Consider the following 22,723-nt stretch of genomic DNA (forward strand, 5'->3'; position numbering starts at 1 on the left):
TTTGAACCTCGAACCGCGTAAACACATTGCATTACACGATCAAGTCCTTGTTTAATAGACTTTTGACCAAGCATTTAATTCAAATATTCACTTAATTTTTCATTTTTGGCCACCTTTTTGCTATAGATGACACAGCCTCTATAATTTCCTCAACAAAAAACATGTGGACATCACAACCCGTACAAAAATTAACCATGGTTTTTGTAGTAAAACTGCTTAATTTTCTTTTGCGTGATTTCTGAATGCTTGAGACCATAAAATCAATCAGACAACTGTATTACTGCCATAGGTAACTGTCTAGAGCTACAATTGTAATTTGTAATTTAAATACAATTTATGTATTTATTTACTTTTATATTTTATTAAAGTTCTATTTTGACCCCTATGGTAGGTGGGTTTTTTTTTTTACTTCCATGATATTTGAGGGAGGGGGGCACATTCTATCAGCTGCAGTTCTGGCACCGCCGTATCAATATCCTGTACAATGCCACATACATTCACATCAGTAAGAAGATATTTTGAAGAATGCGGGTAACCAAACAGTTGCTGGTCCACATTGACTTTGACAGTAGGGGAAAAAATATTCTATGGAAGTCACTGTGGACCAGCAACTGTTTGGTTTTCCACCTTCTTCAAAATAGCGTTTATGTTTAGCAGAAGAAGGAAACTCAGGTTTAAAACAAATTTTGAGTGAGTAAATGAAGGTATAAAAATAAAACACTAGCCTATTTTAATTCTTGGGTGAATTATTCCTTTAATGTTAATAAAACACCCAACAGAAAGAGAAAAATCACTCACTACTCTTGACTGAAAAACTTTAATACAGTTTCTTTAATAGGAATCGATCTATATAGTTTTTTTATTTTTAGATTTGTTCATTCAGTTTCTTGAATGCTCCTGCTAAATACACCTATTTTACCTGAAAATAAAATACTGTTTATTTTATTTGTATATTGTGTGCATTTGTAATGTGTATCTTTGTTCTCATTTTTAATAACAAAGATAAAATAATGACAGATTTTTATCTTCACCCACTTTGGCCTAAATATCTGCCATACTTTTTTATATTTTGTTACCTTGAAAGGCTTTGTCTTTATAATAGGGAAATTAGTTTGGCTGTAATGCTCAAACAGCTTGCAAAATAGAAAAACCGACATGACAAAGAATCGTGAATCCCGCACTTTTTTTTTTTTTAATCAGAATTTTTTTTAATGCAAGTCATGATTCAGTTGCTCCAGCTCAGCAATGAAGACAGAATCTGAAAAATTCTGGAAAGATTCTTTTCTCTCTCTCTCTCTCCATTGAGGCTTCATGATGTGCCCTGCATCTCACGGGGATGTTTTAGTCTCCTGGTCTTCAGTCCAGTCACATCTATTGATGAAGATGAAATTTAAAATTCTTGTAATATTTCATAAGAATTTCACTGGTATTGAATAAAAGCTGCAAACCTTCAAGGGAGAGGAGGAAGATGACGTCCTGTCCTTTAATAAAGCTTCGACTCTTCAGACGATCATGTGTGATGAAATCCCTGGTATCGTGACCCGGCCCTCGGTAGTATTTACTGCCATCTGAGTCAGTGACTAGCCTGCCTACTTTTTTGGGGTTGTCCCAGAAATACTTAACTTTACCCTTAGCTGCACAAAGAGAGAATATACTATTAAAAAAAAACAATTGTGACCTGGGCTGGCAAAGTGAGTTCTGACTCATTTTGCCAGCACAGGTCACATTTTTTATTGACTCTTTTTTTTTTTCTCTAAATAATTTGTAACAAAGTATCTGTACTTAGCACATCAGCATCAATGGCTCATAAAAATGACTAATATCCATAACTTTGTATCTTACAGTTAGTGGTAGTCTCTGCTGGATCTGTAGTGATCATTCTGATGTTGTTCATGCGATGTTGGATGTCTGGATTCTGGTCCAGCAGCTCCATGGATGCCTGACGCCACCGACATGGCCATTTGAGATTTTTGTCTTTGGCTCCAGAGGTCAAGTGGAAGTCGATTGCCATTTTTTTTGGCCTATCCTTCAAGCCATTAATGTACAAACCAATCTGAAATGAGTAACCATCTGGGGATAGAAAGCGGGGGCTGTAGGTTTTGGAACCGGCAGGGGTTGAAGCGAGAAGCCTGGTAAAATCACGAATGCGCCAAGTGTATTGAGGACACTTGGTCTCTGAGAGGTTGATGTCATCCAGAGACAGACCGCCCTTTGATGGTTTTCTTCCTTTGACTCCTTCGAACACTACTCTGAATTTATCAGAGACATTTAGTGTAACATGGTATAGTTCCCAGGAGCCTTGACGTCCACCTAGGTTGAACAAGTATAATTTACCCATAGGCTAAAATGATTTATCTATTGGTGTTTTAAATGTAAAGAATTATTACCACTGATCTTCTGAATGAGTCTCAGGGCTCCTTTGGGGTTTTCAGCAGTGTATTCACGCACCCAGATGTTTAGCTGGTCATCGACGCCCCCGCTGTTGTAGTGATAGAACTGCAGGCATTGGGAGCGTCTTTTGGGGTAAAAGAAGCGACTTTGCAGGTAAGCTGTGTCACCCTGGGTTCCTGTGGCTGTGCTGAAATGCATGAAGAACCCAACCCCTGTGGAAGTATAAACTTTATTAGATAATAGACCATTAAGCCAGTCTTCTCACTTTCTCTTTGGACCTTATAATGGAGTTTAAAGATCATTTTGCATGTCATATTGCAATCCGTGAGAAGAAATGTCTGGAGAAGGTCAACGAATATTTCCTTATGGCATCAGTAAAATGTGTTTATCATGAAGACCAAACAAAATGACAGCATCATAAAAGAGGCATCAGTGCAGGATTATGGACTATTAAACTATTTACTATTAAACTTTTTACAAAGTGGATAAATAAAAATTAAACAAAATGTGACACCATCCCATTTAAGACAGTCTTTGGCATAACTAGGTATGATGCTATAGTATGAGACCTGAAATAATCATATAATAATGAATGTTCATAACACTATACTTTGTGTTAAATTACCTTGGCAAAGAAATACAAATAATGGTCAATTCTGTGATTTCCGAAGGAGTTTCTAATATAGCTGCTGAGAGAGTGACTGTAAGTTTGACATTTCTCTTTATAGGTCTCTCTATATATTTTGATTCCTCTTGTGAAGTCATGGAAATGCATTAGCAGATTTTTTTTTTTCCTTTTACAGTTGGTGTAAACTTTGCAAAAATTATATTTGCTATGTGAGAAGGTCAAATTTCCAACCAACACTCCTGCTTGATGTGACAGTGACAAGAGTCTGGATTTTGGATGCATCACAACCAAAGAAATTTGTGTTTATATGGATTTTGAACAAATGGGCTTTCACAATGGGCGGGGCTACTGAGCATGATGGTGCATAAATGGAAAACAATTGCAAAATTCTCTTAACTCACTTGCATGAAGTTTTATTGCTAGCGATCCTGTAGCTCAAAAATGGTAATTTTCATTGTAAATGAATGCAAAACTCAGTTGGGTTAAATCCTGCATTTGTGGTTAAGGGTGTTCTTACCTTGACATTGACCCAGGTTGGTGTAGTCCATCTTTGGACCGCCCTTTACTATTTTTACACGAGTCCACTTGGCATTTCCACCATCACCCTGGATCATACCACAGATATTCGGTTCCTCAAACTGGCAAGAGTCCATAAAAGTTGTGGCTGTAGCTGGAGGAATTATGAAAAAGGTTTAGGACAAGGTGAGTGAGAGAAGCAAAGTATTAGTTGAGCAAGCAGTCTTTATCTTATAATCAGGGTTTGAAATGAACACCCGCCAAATGCGGGTAAAAATCAGCTGTGGCGGGTAACGCTGTTAAATCACTAGCCAATTTGGCAGTTAACGTTACGTAAGTAACCTTTTCGTAAGTTATGTTCACTCATTAATGTCTTGGGGAAGTTCATGCAAGCCAAGTCTGCACAGGTTTAGCACTGAACTCACGAGACAGCGTGACATTGTCGAGTATATTGCAAAAACCAAACAAAACACACCTACAGAGTGCACACATACACGACAGTGATTAAGTCTGGTTAGACTAGTGCTCGTGCACATTTAGAGTGCGTTCTTACACTGCATGATTCAGTCTATTAATATGCATTCAAAATAATCACATAAGATAAGGGGGCAGAAATTGTATATATTTATATCAATTCATGTAGTTAATCAATATCGCACGAAGAGTGCCGTTTTTCATTAAAAAATCAGGTTACAAATGTGATATTGATTTTATACAACAGTTCAATAAACAATAAATATCAAGAAACTTCCATTTTAGACACTATATTGGCTGTTGTTGCTCTATTTCGCAGACAAAAAACATTCCAAACACAGCCACAGCGCTGTTTTGCGTTTCTGAGCAACATGACGGTATTTTGTTCCTGAATGAATCAACCGTTTAAATGATTCAGTTCAATCGCAACGACTTGCTGCCACCTGCTGGCGGTTTTAATTTCACATTTAAAGTATCTTTTCATTTTTTAAATATTTTCAAATATCAGTATTCAACATTTCATGTTTAAAATATCAAAACATTATTTATGCATTTGTAACTGCAGGTTAAAGCATTCCATGTCCCTCTAAGCTGCATTAACGTGTACAGTACATGCATCTAAATGCCACTTCAGATGCATCTTCTGTAAAGATGAATTTTCTTGATACAGATTTAATTTGTTTAGTAACAGCCTAAATCTATTAATATTATAATTGACTGATTAAATGTAAGAATTTGACTCAAAAATATCAAAAACTTTAGGAGTCAGCTGTCCATGGTAGTCCTTAAGATATCAGCACAATAACACACTCAGCAAAATATTGTCTAATTATTTTTATCGATACAATCCCAGAAAATACTGAGATATTTTTCTTCTTTTTTGTTTTTGTCAATATCGCACACCCCTAGTACTGACACAAAATTATTTGCAACAGTCGTTTTGTCACGTCCAGTGTAGAGAGCCTCAAGCTGTAGGTTTATTTCTTCTTTTTTTTTTTTTTTTTTTTTGGCTAGTAGAAGTTATGAATGGCCGGTAACTTAAAAAATTACTAGCCAAATTGGCTGGTGAGTGAAAACGTTAATTTCAATCCCTGCTTATAAATCAAACTAATGTCAATATATTTATTAAAAAAATAATCGAGGATTATTCAGTCGAGTCTTCCACAGAAAGTGGTTAATCATAAACTTACTACATTTGTATAGCCGGTTCAGCTTGAGCAGGTCACTGTCACTAAACTCCATGCGTTGACCAATCACATCCAAGAATTGTGGTACTTTGGTAACGATGGTTGACTTCCTGTCTTTGCTGAAGTGTGTTTTACCATAGTGCATGACTGAACTGTAATCATAGGGCACACCGAGAGAGTTTAACACCTTTTCATCATGTAAATTAAAGTTGCGCTTATGATCTAAGAAAGAAACAAACGAGAAACAGTTAATGAACAAATTAGTTTTAATATTAGTATATTTATAGATTTTAGGAGTTTGGCAAGACAGAATGATGTTATTATTGATGCGTGTATTTAAGAATTCAAAAGTTACCCTTTTTAATGTGGTCCCACACAATGGTGACATAGTCGTCTCTGTCAGATCTGGACTGCTCGTGCCAGAAACCCAGCGCATGCAGAAACTCGTGCTCCACTGTTGCTAATCGGTCACAGTTTTCACCAATTGACAACTCCTGTTTCCCCTTCTTTCGATTCCCCACCTTTGAGTAACATCTGATGAAACAGAAAAACATCATCTTTCCATTACCCTGAATTTCACTTTTTTTTTTGCAAAAAAAATACACCCCTTAGAATCAGCCAGCGCAATACAAGTCCCAATGTTTTCATGTGCATGAAAAGGTCTAACATGCTTATTTGCCTAAAATGTTATTTAATCAATTTTAAATAAATACCCTATATAGTGCACTACATGCCATTCACCATACAGAAAATAATATGTGGACAGGGCCGTGCAAAGATGGTGGGTTAAGCAGCTGCGTTTTTTCAAAGTTTGTGACAGTTGTTCCCAAAAGCTTGCTTGAAGTGAGTAATTCCCACTGTTGTACATCAAGATGCTTTCACAATTCCGAATTCCGGAAATATTGGGACATTTTTTAAATTTGAATAAAATGAAAACTATTTATTTTGTATTTATTTATTTATAAAGCACTTTACAGGCTACACAGTAACTCCAAAGTGCTGTACATCACAAACAGTTAAGATAATATATAAAAAATAAATAATTAAAATAAGACAACAACAAGATCAAGATAAGTAACCCAGTAAAGAGTTAAAATGCCAGGGAGAACAGGTATGATTTTAAGTGGCACTTGAAGGTACTTAACGTGAGGGATGCTCTAACCTCGAAAGGAAGGCTGTTCCATAACCTTGGGCCAGTGACAGCAAAAGCGCAGTCACCTTTAGATTTAAGACGCGCTGTTGGGATCGTTAATAGTAATTTATTTGAGGATCTCAGTGATACTTTCGCATTATATGGTTTAATAAGCTCTACCAAATATTCTGGCGCTGTTCCATGTAATGCCTTAAACACATAAATCAAGACTTTGTATTGGATCCTGTAATGCAATGCTAACCAGCCTAATGAAGATAACAGTGGAGTAATATGATCAAACTTCTTAGCTTTCATGAGCATTCTAGCCGCAGCATTTTGTATTAGCTGGAGGCATGCAATATGCGTCTGACAGGTCCCAACATAAATAGCATTACAATAATCTAAACGGGAAAAGATGAAAGCATGGACAACCTTTTCTAAATCACTAGTTGAAAGGAATTATTTTAATTTTGCTATTGCCCTCAAATAAAAAAAGCAGTTCTGAACTACAGTGTTTATTTGATTATCAAATTTTAAGAGGAATCAAAAATGACTCCTAAATTCTTTACTCTCCTGTATATAACAAGCCCAAGGGCCTAGGATGACACTTTCAGCCTTGTTAAGGGTCGTGCGACCAAAAATCATAATTTCTGTTTTGCATTCATTCAACTGAACAAGATTTTCAGCTAACCAATCTTTCACTTCATCCAGACACCTACGAAGTGTTACACAGGAAACATTACAAGTAGGTCTTAAGGGCAAATAAATCTGTGTGTCGTCTGCGTATAGGTGATAAGAAATACTATATATTTTTTTAAATCCTTCCCAATGGGAGCATAAATAATGCAAACAAAATAGGGCCCATAATGAACCCTTGAGGTACCCCACTGGTAACATGCGCAGAGTATGAAAAACAATTACCAAGCTTTACTGTAAAAGATCTTTGCTCTAAATAAGATGCAAATCATGTATAAACTGTTCCTTGAACTCTGACAAAGTGCTTTAGCCGGTTCAAGAGAATTGAATGATTAACGGTATCAAAAAAGGATATTATTCTTGGTTAAAAAGTAGTTAGTTGTCTCAAGACAACTTTTTCCAATATCTTAGATAGGATGGGAAGTTTTGATATTGGATGGTAAATTGATAAATCATAACCGTCCAAATTACCTTTCTTTAAAATGGGCTCAATAATAACTTGCTTAAGACAAACTGGTACAATCCCATTATAGAGAGTACTATTAACAATCGATAAAATTCTCGGTCCAAAATGCTCGGGAAAATTGAACGCTTTAAATGAGAAATGATGTCATTCAAACTGATTAAAACAAAGTTATGTTGTATCTGTTTCACCTAGATTAACGACAGAGGTGAGAATATTAGCTCTGATCCCATTAATTTTTTTGATGAAAAATTTTGTAAATAAATTACAAGTTGTTAACGAGGGAGTGAGGATCAATTTCGTACAGGGGCAAAGGTGTCTATTAATAACGGTGAATAATTTGCGTGGAGAATTATTGGCAATAATTTTGGCAAAGTAACTTGCTTTATAGTATTTTACAGCTTTTTGATATTTGATCTGACTATTCCTCAGCATTTGTAGAGAAATATGCAATTTGTCTTTGTTCCACTTTCTTTCTGCTCTTCTACATTCCTGCCTTAGGGCTCTAGTCTGTTCATATATATTAACATTTGATAAACAATAGAACATAGAGAACATTAGAGAAAGTTTACTCTTTGTAAACTTGCCAAGTGGCAGTGGAAGCGATAGCTCAGGGAGACGGCAGGGAGACACAAGCCCCACCCGTATTGCAACTCCACCACACCAGATACAGACCTGGATGTCATGGCCTACTGGGGACCGGAGGCCAAACAAAAAAGATGATGATGAAGACGAAGAAGAGGAGAAAAAAAAAATCTTATCGATGTTGTCCTCCACCCCTTCCCAAAACTCAAAGATTAATATTCAAATTAAGTTCAAATAGTAGTTTAGGTGGGGATGTGTTGTTGTGATTGGTCTCAGACAAAGAAGGTCAACAGATTTATGACTGCTGGAGGGTAATGAGAGCTGACCAGAAGGGGTGTAATTCTACTGTATTATGAGATGAACTGGATAGATTTTCCATTGAGATATAATCAATTAGTAGGTTTTTCCAGGATGCAATATGTATGGATTTTCTTGATTTCCAGTTCATGAGGATAGTTTTCTTGGCGATAGCTAGCGCTACCAGGAGTAACTGACTGTTTGTATTGTTTAAATTGATTATAGATATATCGCCTAGTAAACAAACTAATGGAGAATTTGTGATGTGACATCCCATAGTGACTTTTTCCCAAAAATGTATAATTGGGGTACAATACCAAAGGTCATGAACATAAGTATCTGTTTCATTTTGGGTGCAATGTGAACATGTTTCTGAAGTGAATCCCATTTTAAACAACTTCTGTCCGGTTAAGTGAATTCTGTGAAGTACCTTATACTGTATAAATTGCAAGTTGGCATTTTTTGTCATAAAGTAGATATTTTTGCAGATTTGTGTCCATAAAATGGCATCCGGAGCAATACATAGGTCTGATTCCCATTTAGCATGTGGTAAACGTAATGTGTTGTCTGATTTTAATAATATTCTGTATATTTTGGAGAGTAGTTTTTTTGAGGACGATATATTAATTAACTCTGAGATTAAAGGTGAAAGTTCTAGATTAACGGTTCGAATGTTGATTTTTGATTGGATAGATGATTTGATTTGTAGATATTCCAAAAAACTATTACTCCCGATGCCGTATTCCTGGACCAAATATGAAAATGAGGCCAGATTATTTCTATGAAAGATGAGTTGTGTTATGCCCTTTTCTGCCCATGTGTGCAAATTAAGTGTCTTTTTATTAACTGTATAATCTGGATTATTCCAAATGGAGGTGTATTTAGATGGTAGAAGAGGAGTGTTTGTGATTTGGTGAAATTTCCACCAGGCTGTCAGAGCTGCTGCTATAGTTGGTGCTTTAAAACAGGAGTGTTTTTTGAGTGTCTGACTATAGAATGGTTAATCTGAAATTAGAATATTTGTTTATTATTTTATATTATTTGTAATATAGTTTGGGTGAATCCATTTGTATATCTGTTGAAACTGATTAGACAGAGAGTAGTGGTAGAAATGTGGTGCTTCCAATCCTCCTTGTGTTTTTGGTTTCTGTAAAGTAGTTAGTTTATTCTTGGGATCTTATTTTTCCAGTAAAATTTGATAATAACTGAGTCTAAAGATTTAAACCAGGTGAGGGCGGGTTGTGTTGGGATCATTGAGAATAAATAGTTTAGTTTAGGGAGTATAGTCATTTTGATTACTGATATTCTGCCCATAATGGATAATGGTAAATTCATCCAGCGTTGAAGATCATCATTTATTGTTTTGAGTAATGGGGTGAAATTAAGACTAACCAGCTCTGACTTATTAATGTTAATCACATCACATATTAATGCCTAAATATGTGATGTGATTGGTGCATAGAGGGATAGGTGATGTCTGGGATGTCATATCCAAGCTATTGTGATTTAATGAAAGAATGGAAGATTTACTCCAGTTGACTGAGTATTCCGAAATGTTCGAAAATGAATCAATAAGTTTAATATAGTAATATGTCATCTGCGTAAAGACTGATTTTGTGCTTTATGTTTAATGTTTGAACTCCTTTAATGTAGCTGTTTTGGCGGATGGCTGCTGCTAACGGTTCGATAAAAATGGTGAATAATGAGGGAGAGAGTGGGCATCCTTGTCTAGTCCCGCGGTGCAGTGTGAAGCTACGTGATGTTAGACCATTAGTGATGACAGTGGCTGAAGGTGATGTATATAGAATTTTAATACAATTAATGAATGTCTCCCCAAAACCAAACCTCTCTAATGTGGAGAACAGGAATTTCAAGTTGACCCTGTCAAAAGCTTTTTCTGCATCCAGAGTGACTATGATTGATGATGGCTTTTGCTTTTTGAATTGAAAAATAGTACATTAAGTTGAATAGTGTGTGTGTATTGAAGCCAGTCTACCTTTAATGAAACCGGTTTGATCTGGGTGTATTATAGATGGTGTGACCTTTTCTATTCTATGGGATAATACTTTGGCGATGATTTTAATGTCAGCATTGATCAGAGAAATGGGACGGTAGCTTGATGGTAATTTTGGATCTTTATTGGCTTTGAGAAGAAGTGAAATTGTGGCAGTATTCATATTAGCTGGGAGTTTAAATTTTTGTTGTGACTCACTTAACATTCTGATGAAGAGTGGTGATAGAGTGGACCAAAAGTGCTTGTAGAACTCAGCGGGGAATCCAACAGGACCTGGTGCATAAAAATATGCTATTTGCACTTATAGTATAAATAGTATAAAATAGCTATAAATAGCTATTTGCAGTTATTAGTATAAATAGAATCTAATTGCTATTTACACTCAGTGCTCACTGATAGCCGCTATCCTAACTTTATTTTGTTTTGATTTTCCCTTCTGGGATTTGATCTGGATTTCCCCCCTTGGGGTTAAAGTGCAATCAGAAACAACAAGCCAAAAAGACAGTGAAAATGTAACATAAAATAATGTAACATAACATAAAATGTAACGTAGGCCCTAACATAAGACATAAAATTATGTGATGCCCTTTGGCCTGAATCGTGAATCGGTATTCAGAAAGGCACAGAAAACAAATAACGATTGCTAACGGTTGCATGTTACATTACCAGTGTTTCCCACAGACTTGGGCTTTATTTGGGGCTGCATATATGCAAATTAATTCTCTACCAGCAGGAGGCGCTTGTAGAGCAGGAGAAATAGAGGTTTCTTCGGTAAGGCTGTACACAAATTAGCGTTCTGCTCACAAAAGCTGCTTTATCATACATTATGCAAGATGAAATGAAAATGGCATCCAAAATTTTCTGAAGACAGTCTGTTTCCTTCAGAAATGCAGTGATATAAAGACACCCGCACCGTGATTCGATTCTGAAACGTGCAGCGCTTGCTTATTCAACAAAGTCAAAGGTTTTTGAAAAAAAAAATCTATTTGTGGAGGTCAGATTTGATATTGTGGCAGGCCATCATAAATAAATCAATGTATGGGAAACACTGCATTACAGAACATACATTTTCACTTAGCCTACCACATAGAGTGAGGAGAGATGACTGAGGATGATGACGAATGATTTGCAGATCCTGAGCACCATGACAAACAGTTAATTTTGTAAAATGTGTGGGAAGTAGGCTACTGCCGCTCCATAGTAAAAACAGAGTGCGTGCGATCGCCAATCTCGAAAGTGAAACTAAAAAGCCATCGTGCATTCAAAAGCAGTTTCAATGCCATGCATAATAGCGGCTCCATGATGCCCGTAATTTTATATACAGTATGATTACCTAATGATATAACTGCGAGAGAAAGTATTGATATTTATCTCCTATCTCATATTTATTGGAGTTCTGTAGTACGTCTTTTTTTTTATTTTTTTTTTTAGAAAAAACGATTTTCATTCAAACAAGTTGACATAAACTACACATTTGAGTTAATCGATAAAATCGATTTATCGCCCAGCCCTACTTGAAGACTTCAACATCCACCAAGATAAACCTCAGGCTGCAGACTCCCACACTCTGCTTGCCTTTTCTGATCTCAAGAGAGTGCTAACTACGGCTACTCACAAATCAGGCAACCAACTGGACCTTATTTACACATGACACTGCTCCACTGAACATGTGCTGGTTACTCCACTACTCACCTCAGATCACTTCGTCCTCACTCTTAACCTCAACATGATTCCTGACACATCACATACCACATGTCACTTTTCGATGTAACTTGCGTTCACTCTCACCCTCCCGGCTATCTGCTATGGTTTCATCTTCGCTTCCTCCCCAGTTATCCTCTCTTGATGCTAACAGTGCTACTGATACTTTCTGTTCTACTCTGACGTCTTGTTTAGATACTTTCTGCCCCTTATCTTCCAAGCCAGCCTGTACCACCCCTTCTGCCCCTTGGCTATCCGATGTTCTCCAAAAACATCGTTCTAAACTCAGGGCTGCAGAAAGGGTATGGAGCAAATCACAAAATCCTACTGACCTTAATTTATATTGATCACTCCTCTCTGACTTCTCTGCTAATGTTTCCACTGCTAAAAGGACGTACTATCATGACAAAATTAACAATTCGCCTAACTCTCGCATGGTCTTTAAAACATTATCCTCCCACCTTTGTCCTCCTCCTCCCCCTCCTTCATCATCTCTAACAGCTGACGACTTTGCCACATTCTTCATTAATAAAATGACAAACCTCACTGCACAATTTTCCACACCACAATCTATCAAACACATCTTACCAGCAAACATTCACTCGTTCACATCCTTCTCTCCACTCTCTGAGGCAGAAGTCTCTAAACTCATCCTTTCCAGTCATCCTACTACCTGTCCGCTTGATCCTATTCCATCTCATCTCCTTCAAGCCATTTCTCCTGCAGTTGTGCCTGCACTCACTCACATCGTTAATACATCCCTTCACACTGGAATTTCCCCTCAGCATTTAAAGGGCTCGTATAATTCCACTTCTTAAATAACCCACTCTTAACGCAACTCTTTTAGGGAACTATAGACCGGTTTCCCTTCTTCCTTTCATTGCAAAAACACTTGAACGAGTTGTGTTCAACCAAGTCTCTGTCTTTCTCACACAGAACAACATCCTGGACAGTAACCAATCTGGCTTCAGAAGTGGACATTCGACCGAAACTGCCTTGCTTTCTGTTGTTGAAGCCCTAAGACTTGCAAGAGCGGCTTCCAAATCTTCATTACTTATCTTGCTGGATCTGTCTGCTGCTTTTGATATGGTCAACCACCAGATCCTCTTGTCAACCCTATTGAGAAAAGGCATCTCAGGAACCGCACTCCAGTGTTTTTAGTCTTACCTCTCAGATAGGTCCTTCAAAGTATCGTGGAGAAGTGAGGTATCCAAGTCGCAACATCTAGTTACTGGGGTGCCTCAGGGCTCAGTTCTTGGACCACTTCTCTTTTCTGTCTACATGGCATCACTAGGTTCTGTCATTCAGAAACATGGCTTTTCATATCACTGCTATGCTGATGACACTCAACTCTACCTCTCATTCCATATCTCAGCATGTCTAACAGACATTTCTTGCTGGATGATGGACCATCACCTTCAACTCAACCTAGCTAAGACATAACTTCTTGTAATTTCAGCTAACCCATCACTTCATCACAATCTCACCTTCCAGTTAGGCTCATCTACCATAACTCCTTCAAAAACAGCCAGAAACCTTGGAGTTGTGATTGATGATAAGCTGCATTTCTCAGACCACATTGCTAAAACTGCCCGGTCCTGCAGATTTGCTTATGTTCCCTCTAGAAGCTTGCATTCTTCAAGTGAACGACGCATTATTGTGCCATCCCAAAGACGCACAAAAACACTTTCACTTACTTTTTCATTACATTTAGTCATTTGGCAGACGCTCATTAACTGTTCCCATCTGGTGGAATGACCTGCCCAACTCAATCCGAGCAGCCGAATCCTTACCCATCTTCAAGAAATGGCTAAAAACTCATCTGTTCCATCTTTACTTGACCCTATAACTCTAACACTCTCTATTCTAATTTTATTTTATCTATGTGTCTTTTTATTTAAAAAAAATGAAAAAAAAAATTAAATAATAATAATAATAATTATCTGTACTGCGTTAGGCTAACCAAGACTTGTAATAGCACTTGCACGTTGTTGCTTTTTTTTTGGTTTTGATTGCTTCTTATGTCCTCATTTGTAAGTCACTTTGGATAAAAGCGTCTGGTAAATGACTAAATAAAAAAATAAATAATATATTTTCAGTGTTTAAGGGTAACGTACTCCTCCCTCATGACTGGTGTCAGTGCTATAAAGTGAAGCATCAGCTTCAGCTTTCCCCCTGTCGTTTATCCCAGCATTTATCCCTCACATCACTAGCTCCGCCCTTGCACCATCACTCGTGACCAGAAGAGCAGAGGAGTCGTTTTGAAAAAAAATGAAGGGCACGGATACATTATTTATAATAAACACTACAGTATTCCATCAAAAAAATACGAATAGTCAATTTTGATTTCATGCCGACTTTAAAGTATTGGGCTTCTATACTCTTTGGTCGTAGTCCACTAGCTTCAAGCAGTCGCTATGGCAATCAGCTGCTTTGTTGAATGTTGAACAATAAATATAACAGGAATATAACAGATTGACAGTCAACTGTTTTTGCAGTATTGTCTCAATGTCTGTTAAAAGTAAAAACCTTTTTATGTAAAAAAAACACGTACAGCCACTTTCTCTAAAATGATTTATATAACGTTAACACAGCAATGCATCATGTTCTAGAGATCATCATGTTTGTAGTGTGTTCCAATGGATTAAAACGCACAATATATATTTCATACCTACTGGAGTAATAGTAAATGATAATTAATTAATAATATATGTTTGGATTAACACTTCGAAACTGTATGCATTTGCTGTATGCATTTGCAAAGCCAGGACGTCACCACTTCATAAAGGAAAGGTATGTAAGCTTGTTCTTTAGTTAAAAAAAAAACAGTATTGGTCTTAAAATTCATCTTAGGTCTGTCATTAAATTAAAGTGATTATAAATGATTAATCTCGTGTTTGTAATTAACAACGTCAAACTTTAATTTCACTGGCGTTTGTCTCTCAAAACAGTGCTTTAGTGTCAACAAAGAGTATAGAAGACCAAGAGCAAAACGCTGATGCTTTTTGGGTAACAGCCACTAGGTTTAATGGCACAAGAAGAAGAATGCAAAGATTTTAGAAGAATTTAAAAATAAGTGTTTGTTTTATTCTAAATAATATTCTTCAGATTTTTTCCTCATCTTTTTTTTTACTAAAAGCTAAAACAATATTCCACATATTGACAACCGTTTTAAAGTTTTATGTGATTCAGATTGAAGAACTAGACTCAGTTGTTATGAAGATACATTTAAACAAATCTCCAGGGACAGATGGGCTCACTAATAATATTTTAAAACATTTTGGGGGGGATTTGTGAAATGTATTGTTTAATACCCTTAAGGAATGTATTAAGAAGAAAGACTTGATGGAAAGTATGAAGCAAGGCTTAATTACACTGATTCCTAAAGCTGGTGAAGATAAAAGTGTTTTGACACTGATTATACTTTCTTTTCTTTTTCTTTTTTCTGGGGCTATCGCTGCAAGACTCAAAAAGTTATTTCTACCAATCATCAAGCCACAATCAGGCTTTTTGGAAGGAAGGTCAATCTATAACAATGTTAGATTAGATTTACTCGATTATGGTGAGGTGGATTTCTTGTTTTTTTAGATTTCTATAAAGCATTTGATGCTTCCATAGGTTAAGCATCCATCTAAAGCAATTTGGATTTGAAATTATAGATGATTATAAATTATTATAAAATATTTCCAGTTAAAATGGGAATTTGTCAAGGTGGTAGCTCTCCATAACTGTTTATAATGGTTGCAGAGCTATTATCTATATTGATTAAAAATAATTATATTGTGTTGGAAAGGCAAACAATAATCCTATGTCAGTTTGCATATAAATATAAATCAATATTAAATCAATGGCTGCAGAGGGAACTTACAATCTTTGGAAGAGTTCTTTTGTCTAAAATGTCCATACTAAAAGCAATAATTTATTAAATTATTAAAGCAATAAAAAAGTGGAATTTTAAACTTATTTGAATAAATAAATGTCAGTACATTAAAAAGGATGACATGACTAAAAAGTATGAAAATCATCCACTCATAATAATACCTTTTTTTTTTTAAAGATTTTCCCCAGTGCAATCTTTAAAAAAGTGGATGGAATACATTTCTTTCTACATTGTGATTTTAAATGTTCAGTGAAACTTCTATCAGCAAGTGCTGCATTATTGGAAACTATTGTTCAGGCATAACTTCACACCTCACAACACTCCAGTTTGGAATAATAGATGCATAAAGTTTAGAAGAAAGTCTTTTTTTCTTGAGCAATGGAAATCCAAAGGGATTTAAGCTATTGAAATTCCGACTGCAGTGTACTGTTAATATTTATAATAGAATGATTATAGCCATCCCAGTTGCTTTAAGATTAATGGTTAAGTAAGATACATTGAACTTCCAAGTTTCCCCAGAATTGAGGCAGCTTTCCTTAGAAGGTTATAATTTTTGTGAGAAAAAAAAAGTACAAATAGTGTCACAATCTCTAGCTGGAGTGCCCACAAGCTCCGCTACAGGGCACCTCACCCTGTACCCTTTACCATTCACCCCGGACTCCATTTCCCATAATCCTTTGCCTGGAGACATCATCAACTGCAATCACCTGTCTCTCATCACCTCATCAGTCTCCCATTATAAAAATGGCACACACACACTATCACGTCGCTGGTGATTGAATGTTCATATGTTTTCCGAGTTGTCTGTGGTTTGACCCTGGATTTGTTCCTTGTTTTTGATTGTTTGCTGCCTGCCCTGATCAATGCCTGTTTGTGGATTACTCTACTGCCTCTGTCTGGGATATTACTGTTCGCTGTTTATGGACCCTGCCTGTTTTGACCAAGCTCTCTTTTAATAAAGCCTGCATTTGGATGGAGATTTTTTATTTGCAAGTGCAAATGGTTTAAATCTAAACCCAGCATTAACCAATTGTGGAATGAGGTAAAATTCATATACAAATCTTTAAAATGAGTTAAAAGCAAGAAAGCCCTTAAGCTGACTTCTCTCTTGGATTTGTGTGAATTAATTTAAAAAGCCTTTTTTGTAGTATTTAAATTTATTTTTGATGCCTTTTATTTTTTTTTTTCTGGTTTGCTTATTTTGATGTTTTAATTTTATTTTTGGTAATGCTCAGCCAAGGCTGAACAAAATTGTTTCTATTTTGGAATGTGATTATGTACCTTGTTTGGTTGTAAAGTTGATGCAACACTGTGAACTCTGAACAAGTGATGGATTTCAGCCTCTATTTATAGTGTAGGGTGCGGGGCGCTTCAGATTCTAGAGAGCATTTGATTGGACAGATATTTTGATGAGAAGCTGAAAAATCATTGATCCATATTGATGGAAGTTAGAGACTGTAAGTTTTGAATAGTTATATCTTCTAAATGTGAATTGTTGTCATTGTTTTGGAGCACACTATAGCTTATAGATGACATATTCATACAAAAAAAAAAAAAGAGAAAATATTTGGTAGGTTTTTGTTTGGAAAAAAAGTGACATTCATTTATATAAATGTGAATAGAATTTTGATTATTACACAGCGTGTGAAGATGAGTTTGAATGTGTGTAATGTTTCAATGTTTTCTTACCCAGTGCCTTTAAATACGAAAATGTAGTTTGGCTCGTCATCCCAGGGTTTAAAGTCAATACAGGTCTTGAGTCTGAATTGCTCGAATGCTTTCAGTATCACACCTTTGGCATTGATTTCTAAAAAACAAAACACAAAAACATAGGAATGAGCTGTGGAGTGAACAATTTGAAGCATTTATTAAGATAGAATTACAAAGTATAAATTCAACTTAAAGATTCAATTGTTATATATTCACAGACCAAGGCTGCTGTCTAGGACATATGGCACAGTGGTTGGCCAACGATACTTTTCACCCAGAATAGTGTCTCTGTCTTCTTCCTGTTAAAAATAAACCAAATATTGATTCATTTTATTTAAAGAAAATTGTATTATTGATGTTTGTGATGTTTGGTGCATCTAACTGTATTTACAAATTAGTTTGACCTCCTGAGGTTAATGTTGACATTTTCTAGGTTAAGGTTAAGAATGTCCTAAAAAATAATAATTTTTTAAGCCCAGAGATTCAGGCCCTACTTTGTTCCCTGTTTGTGGAAAGAATTTGCTCAAAGAAATCACTGACCTCCTGCATCAGAATGTCTCCTTCCAACAGGTCAAGTCCTGCCGCTATTGAACAAGACAGCAGTTAATGCAAAACTCTTATAGAAATTATGCTACAGATTTAAGACATGATAATAATGTTTCCACAAACCTTCATTTATATCAAATATATCCTGGTCTTCTTCATTATCCACATCAATCTCTGTATTGCCTATCAAAAAAAAAAAAGTCAAATTCAGAGCATAGTATATAAAATAATTTCATCATATGAATACATCGTTATTAAAATGATGTGATTGTTATGACTCACCTGGGAATGAAGATGTTGGCTTTGAAAAAAAAACAAAACAATTGAATAAGTGTCAAAGGTGCACATTTACATCAACAAACTATTACAGTGCAAACTATGATATTGTATAACCTGCTATGACATAACTACAAACTATTTAATCATAAAACTAATTCAGTCTTGAAAAAGACAATTACATTTTACTATAACAACAGCTGTGTTAGTTTGTCTACAACATATGATCATTTGCTTTTGTTTAGCACAATATTAATCAACACATGATCACAAAATTGTTTTCTATAACATCTAAACAAAAGTTTATTATTTAGTTGTTTGTGATGTTTAGCACTTGAAAATTTACTGGGATTAACTATATTTACATCTCAGTTTGATGTTACTGTTGACATTTTCTGAAGGTCAAGAATGCCCTAAAAAATTATTTTATTATTTTTAAGCCCAGAGATTCAGGCCCTACTTTGTTCCCTGTTTGTGGAAAGAATTTGCTCAAAGAAAGCACTGACCTCCTGCATCAGAATGTCTCCTTCCAACAGGTCAAGTCCTGCCGCTATTGAACAAGACAGCAGTTAATGCAACTCTTATAGAAATTATGCTACAGATTTAAGACATGATAATAATGTTTCCACAAACCTTCATTTATATCAAATATATCCTGGTCTTCTCCATTATCCACATCAATCTCTGCATTGCCTATAAAAAAGTAAAATAAAATAAAAAAGTTAAATTCAGAGCATATATAAAATCATTACATCATGTGAATTAGGGCTGGGCGGTATATCGAGTTTGCACGATATATCGATAGCCTATATTCTTTATAAGCGATACGGAATGAAGCAATACCGTTAATATTGATACAGTAGTTTGATACGAGCGCATCTTAAACATATCTAGGGAGGACACAGGCTGAACTGCGGAAGAGAAAGTGCATAATACAATTTGTTTTAAACATGTCACAAGCTTTTTATGAAGGGCTTTAAAAACTCGTGACATAGCCTATAGTTTATAGTTTCAGACAGTTTAAAGCGTCTCGCGCTCGCCCCGTCAGATGCTCTGACAGAAAGGCTGCGTGTGAGGCTGAGATGCTGCTCGCGCTGTTTAATGTGTTGTTTTCCTTAATGCATAACTTACATTTCACAGGTATATTCTCCATCTGTAAATGTTAGAAAGCCATGGAAATATTTCCATTTTGCTATCAGAAGTGCATTGCTTTGAGATTCTCTGCTAAACTTCACAGACTTCGTTTAAAACAAGTGCAGCAGCGCACGTGCGAGCCAAACAGACAAAGCGCAATAACTCTAAAAAAATATACATTTTGCTGAAATATTTGTAGCTGGAAAATTTGACATATGTATAATTTTAAACCTACAAGTAAGTGTATGTGTATGATAGCACTAACTGTAAAGTGTAATGGGGTAATACAAATAGCCTTTTTACTCAATTAGTCTGTGCTTTTTATTATTATTTTAATTGCCAATTTAACTTCTGCTTTTAAAATGATTATTTTTGTTTTTAGATTGCAATGTTACAGTGTTAGAATGTAATGTGATTTTAACCCTTTTTTGCACATAATACAGTATATGCCTACATGCTTACATTCACTTATTTGTTTAATCCTAATACAAAAGACTGAGATGTATACCGTATACCGCAAATCAGCCAAAAAATACCGAGATATGAATTTTTGTCATATCGTCCAGCCCTAATATGAATACATCGTTATTAAAATTATGTGATTGTTATGACTCACCTGGGAATGAAGATGTTGGCTTTGAAAAAAAAAACAAAACAATTGAATGATAAGTGTCAAAGGTGCACATTTACATCAACAAACTATTACAGTGCAAACTATGATATTGTATAACCTGCTATGACATAACTACAAACTATTTAATCATAAAACTAATTCAGTCTTGAAAAAGACAATTACATTTTACTATAACAACAGCTGTGTTAGTTTTGCTACAACATATGATCATTTGCTTTTGTTTAGCACGATATTAATCAACACATGATCACAAAATTGTTTTCTATAACATCTTAATTATACACTCACCAAACACAGAGCTGTGGCACATGCACACAGAATCAGCAATATATGGAGAGACGCCATGAGAACTTCACTCAGAGCCGGTTTCTTCAGAACATCAGTGCAATGTGTATTAACCAATTAATAGAGCAAAAATTATACAAGCTTGTATCTGTTATTGATAATGATTTGGCTAAGAGTTAAGGAGTTTAAAGCAACAGTTCACCTAAAATGAAAATTTGCAGAAGATTTACTCACCCTTGTTATGGAAAAATGTTTCCAACTGTGAGGAAATAACAACTGTGAGTATTGTAGAATAAGAAAACAAACAAACGGAGTTTATTCTTGAAAGACGGTCAGACAATCATACAAAGCATCTGCAGAGTGTGTGACAAAGAGGAACACTTTGACTCAGCATTTATATCCTAAGCAAACCAGGATGTTTCTACAGTATCTCATCCAATCATAAAGCATACTCAACATATGGCTCCTTTTAGGGTATCTGCCTATAAACGCCTATAAATAAAGTATTTAATGCAAAGCTTCTTTCTCAAAGTTAAGGTGGAGGGCCTCGTTTTGCACTTGTCTCGAACCATTTTGCATGTGATAGCAACACAAGCATCACTAAATGTGACCCTGGACCACAAAAGCAGTCATGAGGGTCAATTTTGAGATATATAAAGCATCTGAAAGGTGAATAAATAAGCTTTATATTAATGTATGGTTTGTTAGGATAGGACAATATTTGGCCGAGATACAACTATTTGAAAATCTGGAATCTGAGGGTGCAACAAAATCGAAATATTGAGAAAATCACCTTTAAGTTGTTCAAATTAAGTTCTTAGCAATGCATATTACCAATCAAAAATTTAGTTTTGATATATTTACTGTAGGAAATTTACAAAATATCTTCATGGAACATGATCTTTACTTAATATCTTAATGATTTTTGTCATAAAAAATCAATAATTTTTACCTATACAATGTATTTTTGGCTGTTGCTACAAGTATACCTGTGGTACTTCAGACAAAACGAGCATCATGATGCGTTTAGCTCAAGCATTATATTCTTTACCTTATATGATCAAATATACAGTTAATGCTTCAAGATGAGAACTAAAGACTAAATAAAACAACTAAAATTTCCATAACACACCGTCCTTTGATTATTCTTTAATCATTCAGTATATACAACCATCAGGACATCTAGCATGTTAATTCACCAGGATTCAAAACATACCATCATTAACTAAAAGGAAAATGCATTTATGTTTTTGTCATATGCGAGACACAGACATCTCTACTAACTGAGGGGAGCTTTTACAAATATCATTCTTACACAATGGTTTCTTTGTTTTTATCAGATGAACTTGAATCTTGATAATAACATTAGCGATTGAATCTCGGGGGCTTAGTCACCCATGGTGGAATACACTGTAAAAAAAAAAAAGTTGAGCCAACTTAAATTTTTTTTTTTTTTTTAGTTTTCTCAACTTGTTTTGAGTTTATACAACAAAAAGTTGAGAATCTCCTACAAAAAAAAGTTAAGAAAACTCAAAAATCTGCAAAAAGCTGGTTGTAATCAGTAAATTCAGTCATTAGGCAATTTGTCATTAGGTCATTAGGCAATTTAGTTAATCTGCAAGCATCTGTTCATGCCACTAGTTTAGCAGCATGGACTGAATAGTGAGATTGCAATCAATGACCCTGACAAAAGCACATCATGTACCGTATAGTACAGCGTAACCAATCTTGCTTTTGACTGTCTCAGGGTCTCTAGAAGCTGACCCCTCAACAAAAAGCATCATGTCAGCATTCTCAAGGGGGGTCTCTCTGAGGTGTGGTCGTGGCATGCAAACAGCTTCAAGCACAGTTACACAGCAAAGTTCTTCCTGCTCCCCCTCTGTTGCAAGGTTCAACACAGAACAGCGTTTCATTGTCACATTTGGCTTTTTAAGCAATAGTGTGGTATCTTATCGAGCGACCAGCACACAGATGTAAAGATTTCAGTTACAGCAGAATCACTGGCATATCATGTGAAATCTGCAGTGTGGCATCAGCGCAACCGATGATTTCTTCGGAAGCCATCATGGCTTTTTCTGCAGCTGATACTGTCTTTAAGCATTTTGGCAACCCGGCAGCCACATGATTTAATTTTCTAGAAAAATAAGCTACTGGTCTCAACCTGCACCCATGGT

The 22,723-nt window shown here is 35.7% G+C and overlaps 1 protein-coding gene across 1 annotated transcript; it reads right to left on the minus strand.

Annotated features, from left to right (window-relative positions):
* Positions 1-1,168: 1,168 nt before the first annotated feature.
* On the minus strand, positions 1,169-20,918 carry LOC306880604 (meprin A subunit beta-like). Its single transcript, XM_079434236.1, has 16 exons — positions 20,784-20,918; positions 20,553-20,633; positions 20,247-20,265; positions 19,130-19,189; positions 18,999-19,046; positions 18,344-18,403; positions 18,215-18,258; positions 17,895-17,973; positions 17,654-17,771; positions 5,552-5,730; positions 5,200-5,418; positions 3,537-3,689; positions 2,388-2,603; positions 1,843-2,310; positions 1,449-1,634; positions 1,169-1,371 (listed from the first exon to the last, which is right to left on the minus strand). Exons 2-16 carry the CDS (start codon positions 20,607-20,609, stop codon positions 1,310-1,312), a joined length of 1,968 nt encoding a protein of 655 aa, XP_079290362.1. The 5' UTR covers positions 20,610-20,633; positions 20,784-20,918; the 3' UTR covers positions 1,169-1,309.
* Between the last annotated feature and the right edge of the window lie 1,805 nt (positions 20,919-22,723).

This window comes from Barbus barbus, assembly GCF_936440315.1.
Source record: "Barbus barbus genome assembly, chromosome: 14".
Classification (NCBI taxonomy): domain Eukaryota; kingdom Metazoa; phylum Chordata; class Actinopteri; order Cypriniformes; family Cyprinidae; genus Barbus; species Barbus barbus.

What these genes read in the sequence shown, in the direction of transcription:
- LOC306880604 (XM_079434236.1), bottom strand. Translation starts at nt 20,609, where the DNA reads ATGGCGTCTCTCCATATATTGCTGATTCTGTGTGCATGTGCCACAGCT. An exon ending in TATATTTGATATAAATGAAG is followed by an intron (nt 19,047 to 19,129) that starts GTTTGTGGAAAC and finishes CTTGTTCAATAG; the next exon opens with CGGCAGGACTTGACCTGTTG. An exon ending in ACTCATTCAGAAGATCAGTG is followed by an intron (nt 2,311 to 2,387) that starts GTAATAATTCTT and finishes TGTTCAACCTAG; the next exon opens with GTGGACGTCAAGGCTCCTGG.